This window comes from Prionailurus bengalensis, chromosome D1, assembly GCF_016509475.1.
Source record: "Prionailurus bengalensis isolate Pbe53 chromosome D1, Fcat_Pben_1.1_paternal_pri, whole genome shotgun sequence".
NCBI lineage: Eukaryota > Metazoa > Chordata > Mammalia > Carnivora > Felidae > Prionailurus > Prionailurus bengalensis.
The window spans coordinates 53496499-53523793 of NC_057346.1; the positions used below are offsets into that span (position 1 = coordinate 53496499).

At 47.6% G+C, this 27295-nt stretch overlaps 1 protein-coding gene across 8 annotated transcripts in view; it reads left to right on the forward strand.

The window, feature by feature from the left end:
- The window catches only part of TENM4 (teneurin transmembrane protein 4), a 748341-nt gene that overhangs the window by 456310 nt on the left and 264736 nt on the right, over positions 1-27295 (forward strand). For 7 of the 8 annotated variants that reach the window (XM_043580116.1, XM_043580117.1, XM_043580115.1 and 4 more), the window contains one exon: positions 491-700. The exons of the other annotated variant lie outside the window; for it this stretch is intronic. In XM_043580116.1, coding sequence (XP_043436051.1) covers positions 491-700 — 210 coding nt within the window. The remainder of the gene's footprint in view (positions 1-490; positions 701-27295) is intronic. 8 annotated transcript variants of the gene reach the window in all.

Sequence of the window (27295 nt, forward strand, 5' to 3'; positions counted from 1 at the left end):
AAAAAAAAAAAAAATCTCACTAATGAGAACATCGTTTCACTTGAGTGACATCACAGAATGGCCAGCTTGCAGGAACTCAGCGATCACCCAGTGTGGCTGCTCATTTTACCAGCGGGGCCACTGAGGCTCAGAGCGGGGTTGCTGTTTGATAGATAGCACAGCCATCCAGAACCAGACTCCAGGCTTTCAGGCCTCTCTCAGAGAACAGGCAAAGCGGGAAGGGCTTCCCGTGTGTTTCCGCGGGCTGCCCTGTTGGCAAGCCGCGCAGACTTTTCTGAGCCTAGGCCCGGCTCTGCAGAAGTTTGCACCAACTACCTTTGCGGAGGCATCAGCCCCGCCCCCCGGACCACGTGTGCAGTAGATCGCCCCCTGTTGGGAGCCCCTCCCCCGTTGATGCGTGTTTTATTTTGCTCCCTCCCCCTCCCCGTGTGCCTAGAAACCAATTTTCATTATTTTTTTTTCTGTCTGTGTTTGTCTTTGTGGTTCGCAGGTGCTCCCTTGCATTGTTCATCCGCTTCATCAACCCCTATTGAGCAGTCCCCCTCCCCGCCCCCCTCCCCTCCGGCCAATGAGAGCCAGAGGCGGTTGCTAGGCAGCGGTGTGGCCCAGCCAACCCCGGACTCAGACTCTGAGGAAGAGTTTGTCCCTAATTCATTCTTAGTTAAAAGTGGCTCCGCCAGCCTGGGGGTCGCGGCGAACGGTAAGTCCCTCTCTCTTCCTAACTTCTGTGGGTTTTTTGTTGTTTTTTTTTTCCCTTTCGTTGGTGATGCTGATTAATCTGCCTGCTTGGGCCGCTTGCAGGGGCGGAGGGGCCTGGTGCATGGGGGGCTCGGGGTTTTCGGGGACCCGGTTCGGCTCCGCAGCTCAGGCAGCGCGGCTCCTGCCCCGCTGCGCCGCTGGGATGTGCGGGGGGGGGGGGGGGGGCGGGGGGGGTTGTGAGGGGATTGCTGTCCCCATTCCCATGACAAACGTCTGGATAGAGCTGCAGGGACAGAGATGCACAGACAGACCCGAGACAGAAGCCTCAGGTGGAGACCAAGGCAGGCAAAGCCACAGAAACAAAGATCCAAACAGAAAAAGAAAAGAAAGGCTATAACAAAAATAGCACCGATTGGCCACCTACTCTGCCCAGGACTGTGCCACCACCACTTGTTGCTTTGCTGGATTCTCCTCACAACTCAGCCTAAGAAACTGGTGCTATAGTGTCCCCATTAACCATGAGAAAGCTGAGAGAAAGGATACCACCTGGAGCCCAGCACTGGCTTTGAAAGTTCTTGACTTTCAAACTGCCAGGAGAGAGAGGGCCCTGAAGCCCCAAGCTGCTGCAGGGCTGAATGCTGTTTGCAGAGAGAGCTGCTGGGCACAAGCATGGATCTGTCCATAATGAACACTATTCGTCTTCGTTGTGCCCTGACTCTTACGGAGAGGAGGTATGGGAGGGTATGGTGGCAGAGCCCTACATAGACTTAGAGCTAGCAGCCCCAGGTTTCAGCACCTGGTCAGGTGCTGTGTGACATGGGTTAAGGTCTTGCCCTCTCTGTGTCCAGCAGAGCCAGTCTACTTCTTTGCAAGGATGCCTAGAAGCCTCCAAGAGAGGGAATAATATAAAGCCTCTATGCTCTTTGAAAATCAGACAGGAGGTCTTTGGACTTAGTGGTTCTCTTCTGCCAAAATCTCAGGCCCTACATTCTCTGTAATCAAAAGCCAAACCATCCTCCGGGGACTATTTAACCTTTGTGCTCTCTGAGAGTGACATTGTCCTTTTGGTGGTTTGGTGTCACTGCTTCTCTATACATTTTACCTGCTCATGTTTTAAGCTATGCACAGAAACAGGAACCCTGGACTAGGAGGTAGGAAACCTGTGCACAAGACCAGCTCTGTGGCTCCCTGGCTACTTGTCCTGGGCAAATGACTGTCTCTCTCTCTAGGCATCAGTTTCCCATCTTGCCAGTGAAGAAGCAATCTCTAAGGTACTCTGAATATATGAATGTCATGTGGTACTGAGAGAGGTGTGCCAGCCAGTAGCTTTCTTAAGCTTACTTGCAAAAAAAAAAAAAAAAAATACACACACACACACACACACACACACACACACGTACGATGATATTTTTTGTTCATTTCTGGGTAAATAAGCCTTGCAGGTAAAAGAAAAGGCAGGAGATTAAAGTCTTTAATCTCTCCCTTTGCTAAATAACTGAACAAGAAGAATCACTTTGTTGTAAGTTCTGCAGCAAATTGATAGCATTAGTGCATTATTGATGTGCCAGGAAGATGGGGGAACTTTGGCCTACAAGCTTTCTGCTCAGTTCTGCTCCTCTGTGCTCTTCCTGCCTCCAGGGGACCTGGAGACACTCCTGATTCCTTCTCTGGGGTTTTCGCTCTGAGTGTGTCACTAAAGGTTGGTTATCAATGTGTCCCTTGACCAAAGGGAGAGTCTGGGTTTTTAGTAGCCTGCTGCTCTGGGTTGGTGCGTCATGAGAGAGCCAGTGAGTCTCACTCCACAGCTGGACCCTGCCTGCTACCTTCCTGTCCCCCTGAAACCCCAAACTGAGCGGTCTTCTATGAGCAAAAGGACTTGCTGATACTGCCATAAACCCAGCACTAGTGCATGGAGACGACTGGACCCTGCCACGTATTGGACCCGATATATGTTTTGAAGGTTTTGTTTGATTTGCTTTCATGAAAGAAATGTGAAGTTATTTTAATAGGATTATCTTTATTGTTTTGTCGATTATAATAGTAACAATGCTTGTTAACATTCAGACAATACAGAATGGTAAAAAGCAAAGTTCTCTTGTAATCCCTCCTCCCAGAGGTAACCACTTTTAACAGTTTGGTGCATGGCCTTAGAGGCACTTTTTGTGCAGTGCTGACTTAATGAGCAAATAAATGAATGAGCAAGAGATACAAACTCTTTGAGGACCAAGTGCAGCCAAGAAAGCAAGGACCATGGGGTCCAGCTTTCTGAAATGAGGTCCCAGATATGTGACCCTGGGCAAAGTACCTAACCTCCCAGACCATCAGTTGCTTTATCTGTGATATGGGGAAAAGCTTCCAAGGTTGCTATAGAGTTTAAGAATGGTCAAGGTGGGGCGCCTTAGTGGCTTAGTCGGTTAAGTGTCTGACTTCGGCTCAGGTCCTGATCTCATGGTTTGTGAGTTCGAGCCCCATGTCGGCCTCTGTGCTGACAGCTCAGAGCCTGGAGCCTGTGTCATATTCTGTGTCTGCCCTCTCTCTCTTCCCCTCCCCTGCTCATGCTCTGTCTCGCACTGTCTCTCAAAAATAAATCGATGTTAAAAAAAAAAAATGGTGGGGCGCCTGGGTGGCGCAGTCGGTTAAGCGTCCGACTTCAGCCAGGTCACGATCTCGCGGTCCTGGAGTTCGAGCCCCGCGTCAGGCTCTGGGCTGATGGCTCAGAGCCTGGAGCCTGTTTCCGATTCTGTGTCTCCCTGTCTCTCTGCCCCTCCCCCGTTCATGCTCTGTCTCTCTCTGTCCCAAAAATAAATAAACGTTGAAAAAATAAATAAATAAAAAAAAATGGTAAAGGTGGGGTGCCTGGATGGCTCAGCTAGTTAAGCACGGGACTCTTGATCTCAGCTCAGGTCTTGATCTCAGGGTCATGAATTCAAGCCCCAGGTTGGGCTCCGTGCTGGGCATGAAAGCCTACTTGAAAAAAAAAAAATTGGTGAAGATGACAGACGTCCCTCTTTCCCTTCCCTATGGCCACAGCCCCATTCCCTTGCAGCGATCGAAGACTTTAGAGACCACCCTAAAGGGATGAATTACTGAAGCTCTTTCTGAGGCAGGCTTCCCCAGACACTTAATTCCCAATGTACTTTACATGACAAAGGCAGCCCTTCGGGCTCCTATCTTGGGGGGGAAAGGAAGCGGCTTCCTTTGGTGGGAGCTGACTCAGCGCCCTGCACAGGAGGGCGCAGGAGGGCTGACCCTCTGGAAAGCAGCCTCCCTAGGAACTCAGGCTGCTCGCTCCAGGGGCTCCCCAGAGGCCCTCTGCCTACAGCTGTGTCAACTCCAGCACAGGGCTGTGGTCTCAGGGCCGCGACGCCTCAAAGCTGCCCTGCCAAAATCCCCGTGTAAAGTGCAAGGCGAACGCGTGGGGCATTACAGAACAGCTCATTGTCCCTGCACGAAAGAAAACAGGCGAAGGAGCTCTTTCTGTCATCAAAGTCCTAATCCTCCCCCAAGGACAACCATCTAGAAAACACTGATATATATAAAGAAAGATTGCGCTCAAATATCAACTCATCACAGCTGAAAAGCTAAGGAAGTGGTTAGGATTAGGTAGGTATTTGTCCCTACCCCAGAGAAACTTTTTAGAATAAATATTAAGCGTTCCGTGACTTGTCATAATCTAAATTCTGAAGTGCAGAGACTTTTAAAACCTGGAGGGTAATATTTAAGAGGGTCAGGGAATAAAAACTCAGAGAAAGATGTCAGTTTCTCAAAGCCAAGGGGAGGTAGAGGTGGGGGGAGAATTAACATGCAACGAGCACCTTCTGTGTGTAAGTCTTTCTCTACATGCATTAACTTATTTGAGCTTCCATTTATTTCTATTTTTCTGCCAGGAAACTGAGGCCCAGCAAGGGCCGGTAACTTGCCCGTAGCTCCACTGCTTCGAAGGGGCATGTTAAAGATTTCAGATCCAAGCCTGCTTGATTCCAGGATCTCCTGTCTTCTTCCTCCCACCCGGCCCTCATTTGTTTTGATTTGTTTCCAATGCCAGGTCCCATTATTTCTGCACGTCCTCCTTAGCAGGAGACTGGAGAAGAGAAGAGGAATTCCACCAAAAAAAAAAAAAAAAACTTAAAGTTTTTTTTTTTTAATTTTTTTAATGTTTATTTATTTTTGAGAGAGAGAGAGACAGAGCATGAGCGTGGGAGGGGTAGAGAGAGAGGGAGACACAGAACCTGAAGCAGGCTCCGGGCTCTGAGCTGTCAGCACAGAGCCCGACGCGGGGCTTGAACTCACGAGCTGTGAGATCATGACCTGAGCCGAAATCAGCCGCCCAACCGACTGAGCCACCCAGGCACCCCAACTTAAAGATTTTTAAGAGAATTTTTTAAAAAGAATTACAAGCGGGGTGCCTGGTGGCTCAGTCAGTTAAGTGTCTGCCTTCAGCTCAGGTCATGATCTCACAGTTTGTGAGTTCAAGCCCCGCATCAGGCTGCCTGCTCTTAGCACAGAGCCTGCTTCAGATACTCTGCTCTGCTCTTTCTATGCTCCTCCCCCACTCCCTCTCTGTCTGTCTCCAAATAAATAAACTTTTAAGAAAAAAAAAAAAGAACTACAAATTGTTAGATTCCTATTGCTTCACAAATCTTTATGAAGTACCTATGATGTGACAGGTGTTTAATCCCATTGAAGTTTGGAATCTCATTGCATCACGTTGAATCTCATTGAATCTTCATATCTATCCTGTGATGTGAAGATTTTTAGTCTCATTGAGGCCATAGAGGACCAGAGAGGTTAAGTTACTTCCTAAATCACACAGCTTCTAACTGATAGATTCGAACCTCAGGTCTGTCTGATACCATAGAGTAGAATCTTTCAGTTGTGTTTTTGTGAGGACACTGAAGTTTCAAAGATGAGTAAGTACAAATGACTTAGACATTACATTTTAGTGCTGCTTCATGAGAGATAGCCCTGCATGCTGGGCCATCCATGGCTTCCCCCCCACCCCCTTTTCTTTTCTTTCCCCTCTTCCCCATACTCTGCCCTGGGCCCTTCCCACCTCTCCTTACAAATTTCTCAGGCTGGTCACACTGGTCAACATCACTGTTGTTTGGCAGTTTCATTGACTTTCTCAGGTCTTAAGCAGCTGGGATTATTTTGTTTTGACTTCCAACCCAGTGGAGGAGTGTTTATTTTTCTTTCTGAATGGGAAACACTGCTACGTATGCCAGCTCCTTCCAAAAGTGTTTTCTTAAAACGAAACAAAACAAAACAAAAAATTCAACTTAATTTAGAACCTATCCAGATTCCCCTGAGGGAGTCTGCCCGGGTCCTTTCTAGTCAGTTTGTGAAATCAGAAGGCAAAATTGTGCCTGTTTCCTACCACTGAGAAGTGTTCAGTGACATTTTGTCTCCTTTCGCTGTGAATTTCATGGAACCTAATTTAGTTATTCCATGTCAACTGCAGGTACGTGGATCTGGATGTTTCCCCCGTCCCAAAGGTCAAGGACATTGGGGTGTGTGAAATCTTCAAGCAATTCTGTTCACCTCTCCTCTAAGTCTGTTGCATTTCAAATACTCTTTCCTTTCTTATACCAGCTATGTAGAGAAGTTAAGTTACCTAACTCCTAGTAGCAAAACAAATCGATTTCTTCCTTTATTCATTCATTCATGGTGACATTTGAAATGTCTGTGGATGTTTTCCGGACAAATGGGGGGAAAGAGCATTCTAAGCAGAGAGACCCCATAAAATAGGTATTAAACCAATGGGATCAAAACTCTTCGATGAACCCCTTAGAGTCAGATTCCTTTCAGAATTCAGAAATTTTCAGGTTTAAGAAAGAAAATTCAGTTCATGTGATGTATTTTTCCTAACATTCCCAGAGTGCTCAGAAGGTCCAAGGTAATCAAACACATCAGTATTTCTGCAGTGAATACTAAGACTCATGGGATTTAAAAAAATTTTTAAAAAAGGACTCTGAGCCTCGTGTCAGTTCAAGTTTTACCATGAGAAGAATTTTAATAGAACTTTTGGTCTTAGAATTTGGGGGATTTCGGAATGGTGGTTAATGGATGGTGATTCTGAATTGCACCTTTTTAAAAATGAGAGTACCAGGACTCAACGGCTTAGTAACTTGCCCATGGTTATAGAGATAACTAGATAGCTTGATAACTAGAAGGTATGATACAGGTGCAAGTTGCTGGCTGGGCAGCTCCATAAAAAAATTGCTGTTTATCCATAACAGTTACTTGGAAAGGCCAGCCCCCTCTGCTGTTGATGTGGGAGCTCAGGAGGCTGGGACAGGCCGGCAGGCTGGCTGTCTTGCTGCAGGGGAATTCAGGAGCAATCTTCCAGAATCCAGAACTCAGCATGCTGCTCTGAGTTCGTAAGGAACTTCCCTGGTAGCCCCTTGGATGGGTGGGCCTTCTTTCTTAATGCCCTGCCACCTTCTGTTCACACTCCCCCTTAACAGTCTGGCGGCCTGATTATCCATGTCTGATTTCCATGTTCAACTGTAGGTTCCTTGAGGTGGGCCTTCTCCAAGGCTGTACGCTCCCTACTGAGTACCACATTGTAGGTATTACAACCAGAAGTGAAAAATGTTGATGTTTACTCTTCCTCCTCCCTTCCAGCCCTCCTCCCGCACCACACACACAAAACCACGCCCCCTCAGAACAGTGCAGTGAGCCATGTTCCCGGTATACGCGTGGAGACTCTCAGAGATGAAGTGATTTGCCCAAGTGCTGGAAAGTCGAGCTTCAAAGCATGGCCCTAGACTTCATGCCCTTTCCACCTTACCAGGTGCCTCCCTCAACTAAACAAGCCTTCACCTGTGGCCTCCCACCAGGGGCCGGCAATTCGTGCCCCCCTAATTGGAGGCGGTGGGGACAACCACACCGAGGTGACTTCTGTTTTTGTACAGTTTACAAAGCCCTTTTTCATACGTTACCTCAGGCAAACTCTGGTGATTCTAATTTAATTGCCACATTGGCTTTCTAGGAGGTAAGGCTTCTTCCTGACCTTGCAAAATAAACAGGTCACATTTTGAATTAATGTAACTAAATGTCCTGGGAGAACCAGAGCCCTTTAATTAGTCACTCACGTGACACAACTGTAGACTCTTTGCAGCTCCTTTTCCACTAATTTCCCAAAATACCATTGCATTAAAAGGTACAAAAATAACATTTTTGGTGCATGGCTTGATTAGATCTAGGAATTCCTAGACCACCCCCTGAGGAAGGCATGTTAGCCATGTGCCTGGGCTTTTTCCATCTGGAAACTAAGCCTGGTTTGTGTCCCCGTTGAAATGTTAGTGACCTGCTCCATGAGGCCCTGTGGACACCAGACCGTGTCATAGAGCATCTCCTGACACTTCAGGGCCCAGACTGTTGAAGAGGTGCCTGGAGGGAGGTCATGGAGAGTTTGGGAGATCAGTACAACTAACCCTTGTGTGGCCCCCACATTCCCAGAGGGCATTCACATCTGTCACCTCGTGGGATCCGCAGCACATTGCTGTGAGGTTGGCCCAATGAGAAGTGCTGGGAGCACCATCATGCCCTGGAGACACACACGCACAGAGAGAAGCAGCTTGGCACAGAGATGCCCGTTTGGTACACAGCTTTGAGCCAGGTTTGGATTTGCTCACGGTGGGTCGGTCCAACCTGTGAGGCCCACCGCCATCCACAGAAGCTCAGCCTGCTGGTTGTAAACCTCACCTGGAGAGAGGCCTCACCGTGACCCACCTGAGTTGTCCCAGACACCTGTTTGTGAGGAGGCTGGTGTCGGGGAGCAGCAGGACCTGGCCCCCGAGCCCAGCTCTGCCTCTGGCCTGCAGTGTGACCCTGCAGGAGCCTGGGCTCCCTTGGCTTCCCGGTCTGGGCAGTGGGGGAACCAGATTACATCACCATTGCCCAAGCCCGATACACGTGTGCATCACTACCGTGGTCTGTACTATAGCTGTGCGTGCCCACCTACGCTACTCTTTCCTGCCTCCTTTAACCAAAATTGTTATTATTATTTTTTCCCTGAGGTGACTGCATTTATTTTAAAAGAAAATTGTGTGCTTCTGTTGCAACTCACTTGCCATAAATAGAAGGTAGCTATAGAAATAAAGACAGTGGAAGCGGTTGTCACATTCTGGGGAGAGAATGCCTGCTCAAGGACAGAGCAGAGCGTTGCTCCTCTTTGTTAAGTAGGGGCATTGGCAAGTGTTAGGTGTTAAAAAAAAAAAAAAAAAAAAACACTGGAACTAAGCTGAGACTTCCACGTGGACATCACCTAAAAGGTTGAAAGCATCTGTCCTACATGTGACCCAGAGTGCTTTAACGTCCCTTTGTGCCATAGGCCACCAAAATCGCATCCGTGGGATAACTTGCCCCTTGGCTTTCTCCGGTACTCTGTCTCAGCTTTCAGTGCTGCTCCCTGCAGCCTGCTGACTTGCAGAATAAACATCTCTTGCTGCTCTCAGAACCTACCCTTCTTGCCTTTCCTAAGTGTGGTCTTCTCTTGAGCGATCTGTTCCCACTGTCCCCTTAGACCCCCTCCCCCCTGCCTTCTGCCCCTGTCATCAGGTCTGAGCCGGGGGCTCTGAGCTCAGCTGGATCCCCCATCACTGGACTGGTTAATGGCTCCCAGTTTAGACCAGGAAACCATGTGACTTCCTTCCTCCCCCACCTTCCTCTACTTTCTCCCCTCCTCTCTCTCCCTCTGAACTGCCATTATTTATATAGGTGCTTGAGATTAAACAACTAACAAAAAAAAAAAAAATTCACTTTGCTCTAAAAGGCCTAAAAGGACCCAAGCCAGAAGAAAAACAGAAACAGCACAATATAGAGTCACGGGAGAGAAAAATATGGAGACCTACAGATCTCTACTGTGCTGTGTGGCCACAGGCAAGTAAGTTGCTTAACTTCTCTGGATCTGTTTCCTCCTCTGTAAAATTAATGTTATTTTGAATAGTACTTCACAAAATTATGCATATGAGAAAATATGGCCAAGGCTTCTAGCATGATGACTGCTACATAATAGGTACCCAAAGAATGTTAGTTTCTTCTTCCCTTTCTGGAATCCGAAAGGTTTGGGCCACATATCTTCGAAAGGAAGGCAGATTCCTGCATGGCCACCCCTCCAAGCTTGGAGGAGGAAAAATAACAGCTCTGTTTGGGAGTCCAGAGCTTTAATCCTCTGCTCCCTCCTGCATGATTTCCAGAGATTCAAGGTAGGGGAGCGAGCCCAAGGCGGCAGCTAAACAAACATAGCAGGGGGTTTTGGAAACAGAACCCCAGCCTTCCTTGCTGGAGCTCCCTGCATTGCTTCCATTCCCCATAGTTCCAGGAACTGAGTGCTGATATCTGGTACCAGATGAAACGCCGTGATGCCTTTTCCTTCTGGTCAGCCGGCCTTCCCCCCAGAGTTGAAAGGAGAGGAAAATGACTGGTAATTCATTTAGGCTTCACTCCTTCTCTCCCGAACAGATCACGTTTCTATAAATAACTCTGGGAAGCTGCTGCACACAGTAACAGCAGTCATACATATATTCGCACTTCCAGAGACCTCTCTTTAGCTGCCACAGTGGAGGCTCTTGGGGGAATATACACCTGGCCTGAAGCAGGGTTCCACCACACTAGCTGTGTCACCTCATCTGGGCTCGCTTTTCATGCCCGGTTGCCCATCTGTAAAATGGGAGGAAAAATAGCAATCTGGGAGATGTTTCAACCGCAAGATGGGATAACATCTTAAACACTGAGATTATAGGGAGTGTTAAGTATTTACTGGTCTCCCCTTGTCACCTTTGGCAAAGAATGGGGTATGTTTTTAGGTGGTAAAGAAGTTACCGGATCAAAATTTATGTTGTGATCACTTGTCTGCTGTCATCTTGAGAATGAGCAAAAATGGAGGTTGAGATGATACTTAACCTATTTTCTAGTTTTGCAAATTTTGCTCTCCTTAGCCAAAATATGTCCTACTATGTCTTTTCTCCCCTAGACCACTGCAGTAGTGTCCTCACTGGCCTCCCTGCCCCCCTCCCCATCTTTCCCTTTCCTCTATCCTCACACTGCCCCAGGGTGATCCCTCCAAAGCCCAGATCCCTATCATGGGGACCCTGCAGTGACCCTCTACTTGTTCCCACTGCTGGTAGGCTCAGGGTCTGACTCAGCGTGGCACTATAGCCAAAGCTCTTCTTCCCTGGGACTCTCTGCTCACTCTGTTTACTTTTGTCCTCCTGCCAGGGAGCTCTGGCCACAGTAAACTAACACAGTTCTTGAGGGGACACGGGGCATTCCCGATGCCAAATACAGGGCCCGTGGTGAACATCTGGCATTATTGGGAGCAGAGGCTTCTGAACATAACAAAACCGCATGAATTTATAGTGAGGACAGTGGAAGGGCTTTCTGATTTGGAGTGATATGGGAAGAAATGAAGCTTGTTTGCCCTTCAAAACCAATTCAGTTCAGCAAATTATTATTAAAGATTTACATCGTGCCAGGGCTCATGGAGAAAAGAAAGCAGTCGGCCCACCTGTTGGTTGTTGGAGAGACAGACACATGCCTGAACAGTCCTGCCCCGGAACAAGCATCCATTAGGAGAGCAAGGAGGCCGGCGTGTCAGGGTATGTGGGGCTCCAGAAGTGTAATGCAAACTGGGAGCCTCAGGGGACTCTCCTGGAGAAAGAGGATGACTCCCGCCCAAGGAGCCCAGGCAAATTTACACACTCAGGTTCTGCCCAGAAGTGAGCTTTACTTTTAGGATCTGCAGGTCTGCTATAGACTAAATGGTGTCCCCTCCGGAAGTCATCTGTTGAAGCCCTAATGCCCCCTGTGACTGTGTTGCAGATAGATCCTTTAAGGAAGTGAGGAAGGCCATCTGAGGTCAAAAGGGTGGAGGAAACCTGAAGGAAACCAGGATCCTTATGAAAGGGACATATGTCCCTTATGGAAGGGACAGCAGCACTCATGCTCACTGCCGCGTGACACAGCAAGAAGGTGGCCGTGTGCAGGTCAGGAAGAGAGTTCTCACCAGAAACCAAACCCTGTAGGAACCTTGATCTTGGGCTTTCCAGACTCCAGAACAATGAGAAGGAAATGTCTGTTGTTTAAGGCACCCACGCTGTGGTGCTCAGTCATGGCAGCCCGCGCAGATGAGGAGGTGTTAGGAGGAGCCTGGATGGTGAGACTTTGCATGTCAGTTATTTGTATGCAACCAAATGCTCCCAGCCTAAATGTGGGGCTTTGAAGCATTTATTTCTTCAAACATTCATTCATTCATTCAGCAGACATTCCCAGGTGTGCATTCTGTGTGGGGTCCTGTGCTAGAGAGTTCTCAGCATACACCATCCATACCCTCCACGTGTGACCAGGTGCCTGGGGGACAGGGAGAGGGAACAGCAGGCAGGGTCTGCTTCAGGGGGCAGTGGTGGAAGACAAGGCTCTCTTCCTCTCTTCAAGGACAGAGCTAGTGTGAGGGGCCCTTCTCTACCCCCACCCCCAGTCCCCTCTCATGGAGCAGCGTCTCCAGAAGACTCGATTTCCCTGGAGTTTCAGATGGGAATGGAGTGAGCAGTGTGGACTGAGGGCAGGTGTGCGGCCCTGTACTCCAGAAGGAGCACTCATTTCAGAGCTCCTTGAGAGGGGAGAAGGCAGCGGGGCCAGCCCCAGGAACCAAAGAGGGACTGTGTAATAGAAGACCGAATCCCATTACCGCGTCCTTGCAGGGAGCCAGGTGCTGTGCTAAGTGCCCCACCTTTCCTACCCGGTGAATCCGTGTGATTGGTGGGCTCAAGAGCAGAGGAGTTAAGAATGTGGGTTTGAATTTTGGCTCCACCACGACCAGCTGAGACCTTTAGCAAATGATTTAACTTCTGAGTTTCCCTTCTGCCTCATGTATAAAATAGGGATGATAATAATACCTCCTTCATAAGTGTTGTTAGACTTCAGTGTGAAATAAAGTATGGGAGGTATGCAGCAAAGAACGAGACTATTATGAAGTCTTAAATGGACACGGCTATCATTGTTATCCTTATTCTGGTTATTGTGTTACCAAACCAAGCCTCAGAAAGGGATGTTGACTTGGCCAAGGTCACAGATAGTAAGGGGCATTTTCTACCCCAGGTGTGCCTGGCTTCTCAACCCAACTTCCTCTCAGCCCCGCAGGCCACCTTTTCTCCCTCAGCAGCCATCGTCCCCCCTTCTTGATAGCCTCCAGGAAGCCAAAGGTCTCAGAGAGCCTCCCCAGCCGATGAGAGATTCCCCCCCGCCCCGACCCATGCCCCACATCGAAGAGGAGGCTGTGTGCACATCATGGTGGTGGTCCCCAACCGCTGGCCAGAGTCCTCCTGAATGGAAACTGCTGAGTTGCGCTCCAGTGCTTAGCTCTTTTAAGATGCCCCTATTGGGCCCCTGCATGGGTGACAAGATGATGCATGAGGTCTGGCTAAGCAGCTTATTTGTCTGAGCTGGTGATGGCCTTTGTCCTGAGTTGGGTTAATGGTAAGGGGCAGCGGCCCTTTAAAGCCTGGACAATGGACAGGCTTCTCAGGTCACCGAATCACTCAGCAAATGGCCTGAGCCCCTCCACTCCACGCTAACCCTGCTCTTCATCTAGCGATGTGCCACTCCCCTCCTGGCTAGGAGGGACATTTGTGTATAAAGGGAGAGAAAGACTCAAAGAGCATTAGAGAGACAAAGGACTTCAGAGGAGTGACCAGAGAGGACAAGGGATAATTCCTGCCTCACTGCCTCTACCCTGAGCTGACCCTGCACTGTGCTTTCCTGCTTTGCTCTTGTCCCTCCCCAGATGCATGGTACCCACAGTGACCAGTGACAGTGATTTCCTGATGCACCTTTCACTACCAAAACCTAACGCTGCAGATGACAGTTCAGACTTCTGAAGTTGGCAGTCAGGCCCCACTGGAGTGTGCCCCTCCCGCTCCGTCTGGAACCTCTCTGATGCCTCCCCAGGCCCCCCACTCCAGTGAGACACATCATTGACCTTCACTACCTGCTTCAACCTAACCAGCCTTCTCTTACCAGTTTTCTACATTTGATTCTCCATAAGATCTTGAAAAAAACACTCAAATATTAAACATTTTTCTCAAAGTCATGGAAACCACCAATTTAAGTCAACATTCCTTATACGAAGAGTGGTCGAGCTAGATTTGAGGCCAGGCCATCTGATTCTGAATCCCAACTTGCTCTCAATGGATGTACTCATTTGTTCTTACTACAAAGATTTCTTGACCACCTACTGTGTGCCAAGCACCGAGGTGGGGCCAGGAGTACTAATGTGAATCCCGCCCTCAAGGAGGGGCCAAACATAGGGGCGCCTGGGTGGCTCAATTGGTTGAGTGTCCAACTCTTGATTTAGGCTCACGTCATGATCTCACGGTTCATGAGTCCAAGTCCTGTGTGAGTGCAGAGACTGCTTGAGATTCTCTCACTCCCTTTCTCTCTGGCCTTCTCTTTCTCTCTCTCTCTCTCTCTCTCTCTCTCTCTCTCTCTCAATAAATAAATAAATAAATACATAAATACATAAGTAAACTTCAAAAAAAAAAAAAAAAAGGAGGGGCTTAACATTAACATCCAGTCCAGTCACTAAAGTTTCCACAATGCAAATGTAAAAAGTCCCTAGTGGCTTTGGCATCTAGATGGCCATTGGTGACCATGGTAAGGCCATTTTCAGGGTGTGAGGACTAAACTGGGAGGATGGATAGGAGGTGAGAGGGCAGAAATAGCTTGGATAAACTGAGTCTAAGAGATTGGACTTGGCATCACAGATTGCTAATCATAACAGGAAAAGGCTCTTTATGGTGGGGAGATCAGAAGTGGTCATTTGTGTGACCACTTAGTGGTCAGTGATATGAAGCAAGAAGAGGTACATTCCATTGCATGTGAGATGTGCTTGCCCAAAATGTTAACCGAGTGCTATGAGAAAACAAGAGAAAACAATCAAGACGCATCCAGCACGTAGGACAGTCTGTGGGGCAGCTGGCCTGGACTTTTCAAAAAGGTCAATGTCATGGCAAAAAGGAATCGGGAGTGCTGGAGGGGGTGCTGATGTCTATAGCCATCTTTCAAATGGTCAGGAAAACTTTCATAGAGAAAGATCATGAAACAAAGCAATGTGGCAGCATATTAACAATTAACAGATGTAGCTGAAGAGTGTATAGATGTTTTGGAATCTATTCTTTCAACTTTTCTGTAGGCTCGCAAATTTTCAAAATAAAAGGTGAGGGAGATTTTGCTTGGGTTGGAGAGAGATTGGACAAAGCAGCTGAGGTTTTGGAAAGGTTTCATGGGATGGGTGAGGCATGGGCACTTTCTGTAGCAAGACCCCACCTTCACCTCCACCTTGGGAGCTCAGAACACAGAAACCCTCTGAACCTTTATAGAGAATTGATAGTTGAGCAGTTGTGATAAAACAGGCCCTTCCTGGGCGTGGAGGGGACTTGTCCAGGCGCTGGAGCTGGTAATGGGAACCACATTGGCAGAAGTGTGTGGAGCCCCACCCCAGAAATAGCCCTTCTGTGTTGAGGCAGGACAACTGGAACGAATTATGTGTATTCATACTTGTTAAACTGCCTTGGCACCAGAAGTGATCCCTGTAACCGGAGCTTTACAGCGGTACAGCCATAGTTAAAGTTGGGCCAGCCTTGCCCCCGCACCCTCTCTGTCAGAGGTTTATAGTGAAAGCATAAAGCAATTCAGCATGAGCTGAAACATGAAAAACTCCTCCAGACTGTAAAGGCAAACTTTTCTGTTTAAAGTTTTCTAGAGGGACAGCATTTTAGAACAAAACCTTTTCCATCTCCTGCTTTTCAAGCCCTGGCCAGAATCCCAAAAACCCCCACCCCCTAGCCCCACCCCTCTCCCCATCTCGAACCAAGACCACAATCCTATCAAACACAGAAGCTGCTGCATTCCGTGGTTAGAAGGGTTGTATTGCGGCCGGAGAGTCATGCTTTCTCAGTCTGAGCCCTAAAAACTGTGTGGCCTTGGGCAAGTTGGTTTCAGTCTCTGGGCTTCAGCCCCTTGCTAGTTTATAGATGATATTTATTAGAGTCGCTCAGCCCGTACAGGTGTGTGGCATTGAGTGCATGGAGACTGGACACACAATGGCACTGGTAAGCATTGTCTTATTGATCATATCTGAATGTGGCAAATACATAGAGATCTGTAGAGATTAGTTGTCTTTTTTGATCATGAAGAAAAGCTGATCCAAAGTGACTCTTTTTTAGCTAAAAGGTCAGTGAAGTCCGGTTCTTTTTTTTTTTTTTTTTTAATTTTTTTTTTTCAACATTTATTTATTTTTGGGACAGAGAGAGACAGAGCATGAACGGGGGAGGGGCAGAGAGAGAGGGAGACACAGAATCGGAAACAGGCTCCAGGCTCTGAGCCATCAGCCCAGAGCCCGACGCGGGGCTCGAACTCCCGGACCGTGAGATTGTGACCTGGCTGAAGTCGGACGCTTAACCGACTGTGCCACCCAGGTGCCCCAAGTCCGGTTCTTAATGGAAGAGAAATTACATGGAAAGACACAGGGAAAGAATTTGATTTTGTCCTCTTGTTAAGAATTTGGGGGGGCTTCTAGATAACTCAGTTGGTTAAGTGTCTGACTCTTGATTTAGGTTTAGATCATGATCTCGTGGTTTGTGAGATCGAGCCCCGGGTCAGGCTCTACACTGACAGTGTGGAGCCTGCTTGGGATTCTTTGATTCATTCTCTCTCCCTCTCTCTCTCTTTCTCTCTCTCTCTCTCTCTCCCTCCCTCTCTCTCTCTCTCTCTCTCTCCCTCTCTCTCTCTCCCCCCCCCAGTCCCCCCCCCATTTTGTACACACACTCTCTCAAAATAAATAAACTTAAAAAAAATAATTTGGGACACCTGAGTGGCTCACTCTGTTAAGTGTCCCAACTTCTGCTCAGGTCATGATCTTGTGGTTCGTGGGTTTGAGCCCCGCGTCAGGCCCAGTGCTGACAGCTCAGAGCCTGGAGCATGCTTCAGATTCTGCCTCCTTCTCTTTCTGCCCCTCAACTGCTCCCACTCGCTCTCACTCTCTCTCTCAACAATAAAACAAAAAATTAAAAAAAAAAAAAAAGAACTTTTGGTAAAAGGGGGGTTGACTTTGAGGTCAAATAGTCCCAGGTTAAAAAATCCAGCCTCTGCCACTTACTGGCAATGTGCCCCAGGCAGGTTAATAATCCATTTTGAGCCTCGGTCACTTCATCTGTTATATAGGGTATAACAATGCCAGCATAGGGTGAGTGAGGAACCAACACACCTCCTGAAAAGCTCTTCGCTCAGCACCTACCAACTAATAAGCATTTAATGAACAGAGCTATAGTTAATACTGACTTTGAGATGAGGAAGGGTCTTCATATCCAGACCTGTCTTTCAAATGTTCTTGGGCACCAGGAATCATAGCCCAAGGGCAGCCAGCTGACATCAAAAGCCCTGCCCCGTAGGCCTTCCAATAGATGATGAAAATGCACTGTGATTTCTGTCCTTGTGAAGCTCTTAGCCTAGCCCTTCAAGCTATTCGGGGTTTGATGGGCTAGGGGGACACTGAGGATGAGGAGAAGCTTTAGTTGCTATTTCAGAGTGAGGTAGCTCCTTCCGCTATGGCCAGCTGGTTTGTTTGGAGCCTAGTTACCCGGACATGAGAACCAGCAAAGGGGATAACCTTCACTCACCTGTTCCATCTGGCAAACCTGGCTAGGAATGGGGGCGGAAAGAGTAGACCAGAATCAGTTTCCTTGTTTTTTTCTGAGTCAGGATTAAGAACCCCAAACTGCTTCATGGAAGGTTCGGCCTTTTCATCTGAGTCACCACAGTGTCAACCAGTTTATCCCGCACAGGACGTCCCCACCAATCCCAGCTACGTCCCCACTGTGACTTTGGAAGATCACTTCACCCGGGGCGCCTGGGTGGCGCAGTCGGTTAGGCGTCCGACTTCAGCCAGGTCACGATCTCGCGGTCCGGGAGTTCGAGCCCCGCGTCGGGCTCTGGGCTGATGGCTCAGAGTCTGGACCCTGTTTCCGATTCTGTGTCTCCCTCTCTCTCTGTCCCTCGCCCGTTCATGCTCTGTCTCTCTCTGTCCCAAAGATAAATAAACGTTGAAAAAAAATTTAAAAAAAAAAAAAAAAAAAAAAAAAAAAAAAAGGAAGATCACTTCACCCACTTGGCCCTCACTCTTCTTATCTCTAAAGGGAGAATACGACCACCTGCTCTACGGGCCTCTCCAGCCTGTCCTGTGGCTTCTGTGAGTTAACACACGTGAGAGTGTCAGCTGCACCAAAGAGACTGGGAGGCAGCCCCCAGGAGCACACTCTCCAGCCAGGCAGGCACATCGTATGCACCAGCGCGCTAGGTGTTTTCCTGAAAAGCTACATGCAAACAGAGGATGTTATTACTAAAATACTTGGTAAATAGAATATTTAGTAAACGGAAACACTGTAAGTATAGGATAGGAGAGAGAGAATACTAATATTTACTTACCATCTGTTACCCTTAATTTATTCTGCTTTTGGCAGCTAGATTCTTGACTGTGTATTTTGCATGTTCAGGTAGCACACCTGGATTGTCAAGACTTTCAGACAGGTCATCCGCAGTATCATTAAAGATCTAGGCATAGTTTCCTACCAGAAAAAAAAATGATTTTCAAATATGCATTGAAAATAGCCATCCCTCTGGACAGGTGAGAATTTATGACAGGCAATTAAATGATGTGTATTTGCCCAATGTGTATTTCTCCTGTTAAAGCAGAGGAAGTAATATATAAAAGGGGCAGATGAGGTTAGAAAGGGGCTGGACTTATTTCCTGCTCACTTGTAGGTTGGGTTAAATATTTCCAATCCCTTGGATATGCATTCCTTGGGATAGCACTCTGCCGCTCACAGCCGCGCCCAACCCCTCACCCTATACCAGGTTCCTTTCCTTTTCTGTGTCACTGCTTTCAAGAGTCAAGGTCCTTCAGGGGCGCCTGGGTGGCGCAGTCGGTTAAGCGTCCGACTTCAGCCAGGTCACGATCTCCTGGTCCGTGAGTTCGAGCCCCGCGTCGGGCTCTGGGCTGATGGCTCAGAGCCTGGAGCCTGTTTCCGATTCTGTGTCTCCCTCTCTCTCTGCCCCTCCCCCGTTCATGCTCTGTCTCTCTCTGTCCCAAAAATGAATAAATGTTGGGAAAAAAAAATAATAAAAAAAAAAGAGTCAAGGTCCTTCAAAACGTGCCTCTTCCAAGACTGAAAAATTGCCTAAAATCTGGGGAGTGAGGTCACCCCCTTCCTCTGGGGCCTCCTGCCCCGGCTTGGAGGCTGTCACCTGTGCACTGGGAACAGCTGCGTGTTTGTTGTCTGAAAGGTACATGCCTGTAAGCGTCCTTAGCTAGGACTCCTTCTCTGGGGCTGGCAGCAGGTGCACATTTCTGGGGTGGGAAGAAAGAGTCTATCCCAAAGACCCTCACGGGATCTCGTGCCAGCTCCTGGGGAGTTTCATCAGGTTTACAAGTCTGGTCAGCGCTCCCGCTGCACCTTCAGCCCTGCGGGGACTCTCTCGGAAAGACACCCCATGTGGAGGAAGGGGCACAGGCTTCGGAGGGAACGTGAACCAGCCTCGGATGGCCACTTCTCCAGTGTGTAGCCACATGGCTTTGAACCACCTGTCCCCCCACTCTGAGTCTGATTTTTGTCCTTTGCAAAATAAGGATAATAATTCTCACCTCAGGGGTGGGGGGCAGTTGGCAACTGAGTTAGGTAGTACTTGTGAAAAGATGCAGGGGGGTCCTGGTGCATGGTAAACACAAGAACAAGTCAGTCCTGTCACCCAGCGGCTGCTAGAGGACCCACCCTGGTGCACTGCCCACAGAGTGTGCTTGTGACCAGGCAAGGTATCCGAGAGGGGGAGCAGATCACAGTCGTCAGCCAGCTGGTACTCTGGGGCTGTCCTCAGGGTGACTCATGCCGTGCTTCTCCACGTGTAAAAGACCTCATCACCCCGAGTCTCTCCACTGCTCAGGAATGGCAAGAACTACTTCTCAGGATTGTCACAGGATCCAATGATATCACGTGTATGAGAGCATCAGGCACAGTGGCTGGCGCCTGGCAGATGCTCAGAAAATGCTGAATTCTACAAAAAAAGAGATTTTGTTAAAGACAGGCCAGGAATGCGGTCTGTGATCCCTGCCTGCCCCCGAGACAGCTGTGTGAGGTGACACGAGTCAGGGCAGCTCAGGCTGCAGGGAGAACCTCCTCCAGATTGTACAACACATTGGGGGGTACCAGGAGCCAAGTGGCCGAGCTCCCCTGTCTGCCTTGCCCCAGCACCTGCCTCCGGTGGGTCCCAGCTAGCATCCTGCCAGGGCTTTGCCCTCCTGCCTCCCAGCCCTGAAGCCAGGCTGCTTTCAAGTCAACAGCCTTCTCCTGTTGGGCACGCCTGGTTTTACATGTGCTTTCTGCAGGCCCGTCAGTCTGCCCGTGCAGGCCCACCTGCCAGCCCCCCGTTTGTTGCCTTCTCTGCTCCTCCCACACACATGGCCCCTTTCCCAGCTCTGCCTTTTTCTACAGGAGTACCTTTGCTAGGTGCCTGTGAGTGCTTTCATGTCCCTTGGCAAGTCCCTTAATTATTTCCTTTTCACAGGTGAGGCAACCGCGACTCAGAGCGATCAAGCAGTGTGCCCAGGGTCAGGCAGTTCGCAGGTGGCAAGCCCATAGTGGCCAGCGCGAGAGTTCGTGGTCTCTGGACCCACCCAGCAAGGACTCCCAGGAAGAGCGTCATGGTGCCATTGGTTGGAGGGGACACGCCTGCCGGGGCATTCAGAGTGCAGGATGTTTGTTCACTCATTCGCTTAACAAAGCGAGGCAATTTGTCAGGTTCTTTTTGTAGCTCTTAGGCAGAGGGGCTCAGGCAGAGACAGCTCTTGGCTTTAACAGAGAATGGCTTCAGGGTGCTATTTCTGGTAGGCCTGGGACCAGAGGGAGAAGAGAAAGCAGCTGTAGAGATTGGGTAAGTGCTTGGCTTGTCAGAAACATAATCCCCCCACACCTGTGCCCTGGAAACACGATCCAGGGCTCTGGGATGCACTTTCGTCTGTCACCAGGGTGTCCCCAGGGTGACCTGCCCAACCATATCCAAGCTGGTAGGGCTCAGGTTACAGAGCCCATTCTCAGGGCTCTTGAGTCCCAACAATGGCTGTTTGTCCTTTGGAACTGCCATCCCCCAGGAGGAATGTTAATGGGACCGAGAATGGAGGGGGGAAGGGGGGCAGACTGACCAGTCGGAGCCCACTCTCAGGTCAGCCTCTTGAGTGAGCTCATCCGTGCATGTCTGCTAGTCCCTCCAAGAGACTTAAACCAGCTCCAGGAAAGAGGGATTCATCCTCTGCCTTTCCTAGCTCAGACCACCACTCCTCTGCTTAATCTGGGACTTAGTCTACTCCTTGGCTGAGCTTGCAACTCAAGAAATATTCAAAAGCAGAAAATCTAAAAATGACTTGGACATCCAATAATAGAAAGTTGGTAAATAGCATTATCTTCTGTCCATATGATGACGTTTTAAATAGCTGTTAAAATCATGTGTTCAAATAATATTTAAAGATAGGAGAGAAAACCCCTTATTGTATATGTTAAGTGGAAAGAAAGAGAAATGGAAAGCTGTCTATCTCAGTATGAGTACGGTGTGAACCTAATTTGATAAGTACATGTTTACATATGTATAAGAAAAGACTAGAAGGAAATAGAGCAGGGTACGTTAACAGCAATTATTATTGGGTTTTTCCCTTTGTACTTTTCTCCTGTATACATTTTTTAGTGAACACGCCCAAAATAAAATTAATTTCTTATGTTTATTTATTTTTTTATTTTTGAGAGAGACAGAAAGAAAGAGACAGAGCATGAGCAGGGGAGGGGCAGACAAATGGAGACACAGAATCCGAAGCAGGCTCCAGGCTCGGAGCTGGCAGCACACAGCCTGTCGCGGGGCTCAAACCCACGGACCGCGAGATCATGACCTGAACCAAAGTCAGACGCTGAACCAACTGAGCCACCCAGATGCCCCAAAAATTAATTTCTTTTTTTTAAGTTTTTTTAATGTTTATTCATTTTTTTAGAGACAGAGAGAGACAGAGCATGAGTGGGGAAGGGGCAGAGAGAGAGGGAGACACAGAATCTGAAGTGGGATCCAGGCTCTGAGCTGTCAGCACAGAGCTGGACTCGGGGCTTGAACTCACGAACTGCGAGATCGTGACCTGAGCTGAAGTCGGACGCTCAACCAACTGAGCCACCCAGGCGCCCCAGCCCAAAAGTTAATTTCTTAAAGTTAATTCATTTCACTCCCCATATACCTGACACTGTGCTGGGTGTTGGGGATAAGATTTAGAAGAACCTAGCCTCTGTTCTCCATGAGCTCATAGCCTAGCAGGGCATAAAAATACATGAGCAGATTTTTTTTTTAATGGTATTTTCAACAACAACAGCAGCAACAGCAACAATTATACTGACACGTTTGTTAAGTGCTATGGAATGTTCTAAATGCTTTCTGTATATTTACGTTCAAACCTTAGAGCTCAATGGGTAGGTGGTTATTAACCCATTTTACTGACAGCACAGGCTGCTTTGGGAACAGAGCGAAGAGAGATTAATTCTGTCTTGGGGTGGGGAGGGGGGCGGTCAAGGAGGCTGCAGCCAGGAATCGGCACGCGTACTGATCCCTGCAGGATAAATGTAAGTTCTCCAAGCAGACTGAGCAGGGAAAGGTTTTCCATGTACAGAGAACACCATGAACAAAGACACCAAGGGACGAAAGAGCGAGACATCGTTATGAAATGGCTAATACCACACTCCTTCCTCCCCAGCAAGAAGCTAGAAAGGCCTACAGGGCCACTTTGTGAAGGGCAGAGGAGACCGTGCTGAAAGTTTGAGCGTAATTCCGGTAGGCAGTAGCACGCCATTGAGGAGCCTTGACCTGACCAGCTCTGCATTGGAGGAAGATCGTTCTGTCTTCTTAAATCCCGTGAAAAGCTCACTGGTCTGTGGAGAGAGAAGTGCTCCTCTGGAGACTGAATGTTGCAGGAAAATTCATCTCCGTTCCAGCTGAAGAGGCAGAGAAGGAGAAAGGAAACGGCAGGAGGCCATGGAAATGTGTGATTTCCTTTACCCTTATCTGCTTGTAGAAAGTCACTGCAGCCATGTGGAATCCAGCCCCAGGATGAGAGATGTATGTGCTCAGAAATGTGTTTACCACGTAGCCTGGGAAAAGGTGTTATTGCCGGAAGAGACTTGAGAAATTCAAATGGACTTTTGGCTTTGAATGCGATTTCTGTGCTTAATTAGCTCAAAACACTTCTGTTCTTGCCCTAAAAACTAGGGAAAGTCTTGTGTGGCAATACTGTCAGTACTTCTATTCCAGGCGTGGTTGGAGCTGCATTTATTACAGAAGTCCCCAAACCCCTCACCGTGGAGCTGACAAAGTCATAGAAAACCCAGGGTGACCCTCTGTGGATCCCTCTGCCGTGTCTTTCTTTAGCTAATATGGAGCTTACACGATGATGGTCCACTGTGCTTGTCCACAAGGGTTCTGCTTGTACCAAAGGAGACAATCGGAATGATGTAGGGAGTTCTGGGGACTGTCTCTTATTCTGACATTGCCCTTCCTATAAATACACCTTTTTTCAGTGAAGAAATGCTGAATAGATTGTGTTATTTTTGTTTTTGATGTGTTTTTTTTTTCAACGTTTATTTATTTTTGGGACAGAGAGAGACAGAGCATGAACGGGGGAGGGGCAGAGAGAGAGGGAGACACAGAATCGGAAACAGGCTCCAGGCTCCGAGCCATCAGCCCAGAGCCTGAGGCGGGGCTCGAACTCCCGGACCGCGAGATCGTGACCTGGCCGAAGTCGGACGCTTAACCGACTGCGCCAGATGTTTTTTGTTTTTTTTTTTTAACTTTACTCTGAAAGGCAAAAGTCTGGGAACCGCTAAGCTTATGCCTTATTAATCTATACTTAATGCCATGCTCTGGGAGATATGCACAGGTGAATCAGACATGGGCTTGGCTCTTAAAGACAGATGATCATGCGTAGTAACCCAAGGTAGGAAATGATGAGTTTTGTTTAGAAAAGGCTGGGTGTTATCATGGGGAGATGGCAGAAGGCAGATGAGGAAGAACTTTTGTACTATTTTTGCCACTTGTAGATGAGTCCAAAATTACTTCAAAATAAAAAGTTAGGAAAAAAAAAAGTCTTGCACCTAGGGTGAGTGGTAAGGGGGTCACTTTTTATAGGTGATAAAAAGGAGTAAGCCAGAATTGTCACTTAAAGCTGCATGAGGGACGATCTTGAATGTCAGGCTGAAGAGTTCACACTTGACTCTGTAGCTAGTGTGGAGTCATGGAAGGTGTTTGATTAAGGGTAAAACATGGTGAGATTTCCTACCAGAAAGATCCTGGAGGTGGCTGAAATAGCCCAGAGAGGATGATCTTTAAAACTATCCCAAAAAGAGCTAGCTCTGCAGGATGTTGCTAGGTGCTGCTTGAAAGAGGGAGGGGTTCACAGACCAAAAAACTGGGAAATGTTAAGGTTAAAGAGATGTCTTTATGCGGGAGTTCTCAGAGGCATTTATTTAATTATGTGCACTGTGTGTCTCTAAAGAGAGGAGGTGATATGGAGTATTTGCCTAAACTCTTTTTTTAAGTTTATTTGTTTATTTCGAGAGAGAGAATGTATGTGCACAATCAGGGGAGGAACAAAGAGAGGGGGAGAGAGAGAGACTCTGTACTGTCAGCACGGAGCCCAATGTGGGGTTCAAACCCATGAACCATGAGATCATGACCTGAGCTGAAATCAGGAGTCCGATGCTTAACCAACTGAGCCCCACCCACCCCCTTCCGCCCACTGGTGTCCCTCCCGACACTTTCTGACCATAGTTCCATCCTTGGAACTTCTCATAGGACTTGTATTCAGGGGGAACAAAACAAAACAACAACAACAGAAACCCTTCAGGAAATACTGGCTAGCATTGGAAATGGAGGAGCAGGTGTTTGTAGTCCATTCCTTCCTTACCTCTAGATTCTGCAAACTGGAAGCCATGGCCTGGACATAACTCAGATCCCTTTGTGCTGGGGGAGCCAGTGTTTCTCCCTCCCCGCCCCGAACCACCCTTCCTTCCACAGCTGTCTGAGCCCAGGGTCACCACCCTTCCCAATGCCCAGAGGCTCTTCTGTGGGGCTGTTGGCCACAAGAGAACAATAACATCGCACATGCCTAAGACGCATTTCCAACCCAATTTTTTAAATTGCAGTAATGAGAAATAATTCAATGTTTTCATTAAGAAGGGGAGTATTTTCGAAGGACTCTTTAAATGTCATTTTCTAATCAAGGTCCTTAATTAACCTCTTTTTTGCAATTGAATGAAAATTCATAGTAGTTTTTCATCGCCCTCCCCCTTCCAAATGAGCCCCACCTTGATTTTGGCCAGTGTGCATTAATGAGTTAATGTGGCTTCTCCTCCTTCCCCAGCTACCTTTTCATTCTGTTTGGTGGTTGTTAAGAGCACAGTGATCATTGCAAGGCTCAAGCTTTGGCCAGTTTCACTATAGTTCGTTAAACCCTCTGATCTTGTGACATCTACTAGCTTCTGCCAGTTGTTTGACCTTCAGTGGGTTATTTAACCTGTCTGAACATTGCTTTCCTATCTTCAGTATGAGAAGAGCAATTCGTACCTCCTATAGCTAGTGCAGGAAAGTGCTGGGCACATGGTTTATTTAGGCACTTGGTAAGTATTCTCTCTAATGGTCTCTTTCCAGTGATTAGCATTGTCATACTCTGCACTTAAAACCTCTTTAAAAATACTTGTTGAGTGACCACAGGTACGTGCACACAGCTGCCACTAGTCTAATAAAGATTAATTGAGGAGCTAATTGCACCCTTTAAAGTCCTTATATAGTCTCTCTTTTGCCTTCCTTTCAATAAAGACACTTAACTTGGTGATAGTAATTAGCAGAGAACAACCCTGCTTGGTCGGTATTATTGCTCCCGTTTTATAAACTTGGAAAACGAGGCTCAGAGTGAAGCTATATTAAAATTCAGATCTCTCTAGTCCCTAAGTTCATGTCCGTTAATATTGCACCAGAAATGATAGGATCCATTCCTTCTTTCACTCTTACAGTCCACTCAACAGTTATTGACATGTGCTGGGTGCCAGACATAAGACACATTCCAGTCCTCTGAGAACCCACCTTCTAGTTGAAGGAGATGAAACGTGCGCATGAAACTTACAAGGCAACCTGGTAACACCTCATTTATCCCTCACTGGGGAATGAGCTGTTATATTAAGTGAATTTTACAGATGGAATCACAGAGCTTTAACTCAAAGGGGCCTTGGAGATCTCATGGTGAAACCCCATTACTTTAAGAACTAATACTCAAGAAGAAATGCTCAAGGATCCTGGGTGACCTGCTCGAGGTGGCTTTGTTGAATTATTGTAGAACCAAAACTAGATCTCAGCTCTTCTGATTTCCAGCCTAGGACTTTCAAAATATGTTAGCAATTTTCTTAAAATAGAATATGTATTTCTTTGGAATTTGCGTCAGATGGAGGGTTCCCATCTTAGACCTTTCTGCATGCCTTGGGATCATCTTTATAATCAGCTTTATAACACAATGCTCGAAAGCAGCAGCTTGTTTGAACCCTCAGATGTGGCTATGGGATAGTCCCTAATGGGGTGGTCCTAGATAGTTGCCATCACCCAATTCCATCATGTTGTTTTCAACCCTTAGGTGTATTTTTGGTTGTTGTTTTTTTTAATACACATACACACATGAAATTGAACAAACTATGAGACCTTTATGACTAAACAGACTTTTATTTGACCGATTCATTTCAGTGCAATTATTTTACTTCCCTAAGCCTTTATCTTCCCTGTAAAATGGGCACAGTACAATAACCTGTCTCATACAATTGTCGTATAAGAAGTGAAAGGTGCCTGAGCTAGATAGATGCTTAGCACCCTTCCTCCCTTTCCTTTTTCAAGTATTCAAGAAACTCTTCAAAGTTGCACACTTCTTCACTCACGAAGTGCATAGCAATAATGAAACAGAACTAAAATAAGTGTTGGCCATGAAACATAACCCCCTCCTGAGTGGTAAATCAAAAGTGCCTCTGCTCCAAAAAAACACATATAATATGTCTACTTTCTTCCTCCCAGGACGATAAAGAAGGCTTTAAAACAAAGCATAATTCATATCATCTCCAGATCTTGGGCCATAGCACCTCATGAAAACTATTAACACATCTCCCACCGCCTACTTTATGAACTCATATAAAAGCAGATCAGGTGAGTTCTCTCTAGGTAGTGGCTGAATCCCCCAAGCATGTGAAATTTGACCTGATGTGAAGCGATTGTTCCAAATTCACTCTGGGAACAGAGAAAGCCTCTGTGTGATATGCATAAGCAATCATAACAGCACTGCAGCATGGATTCCATGGAGTTTAGTGTTGGAAAGGACCTTGGAAGTCCTCCAGTCTAACCCCTAAAACGTAAAGAAACTGAGGCCTGGAGAAGGGCCATGATTTCCCCCAGAGTCTGGGACAGATCCCAGGTGACATAGTTTCCTGAGGACCCT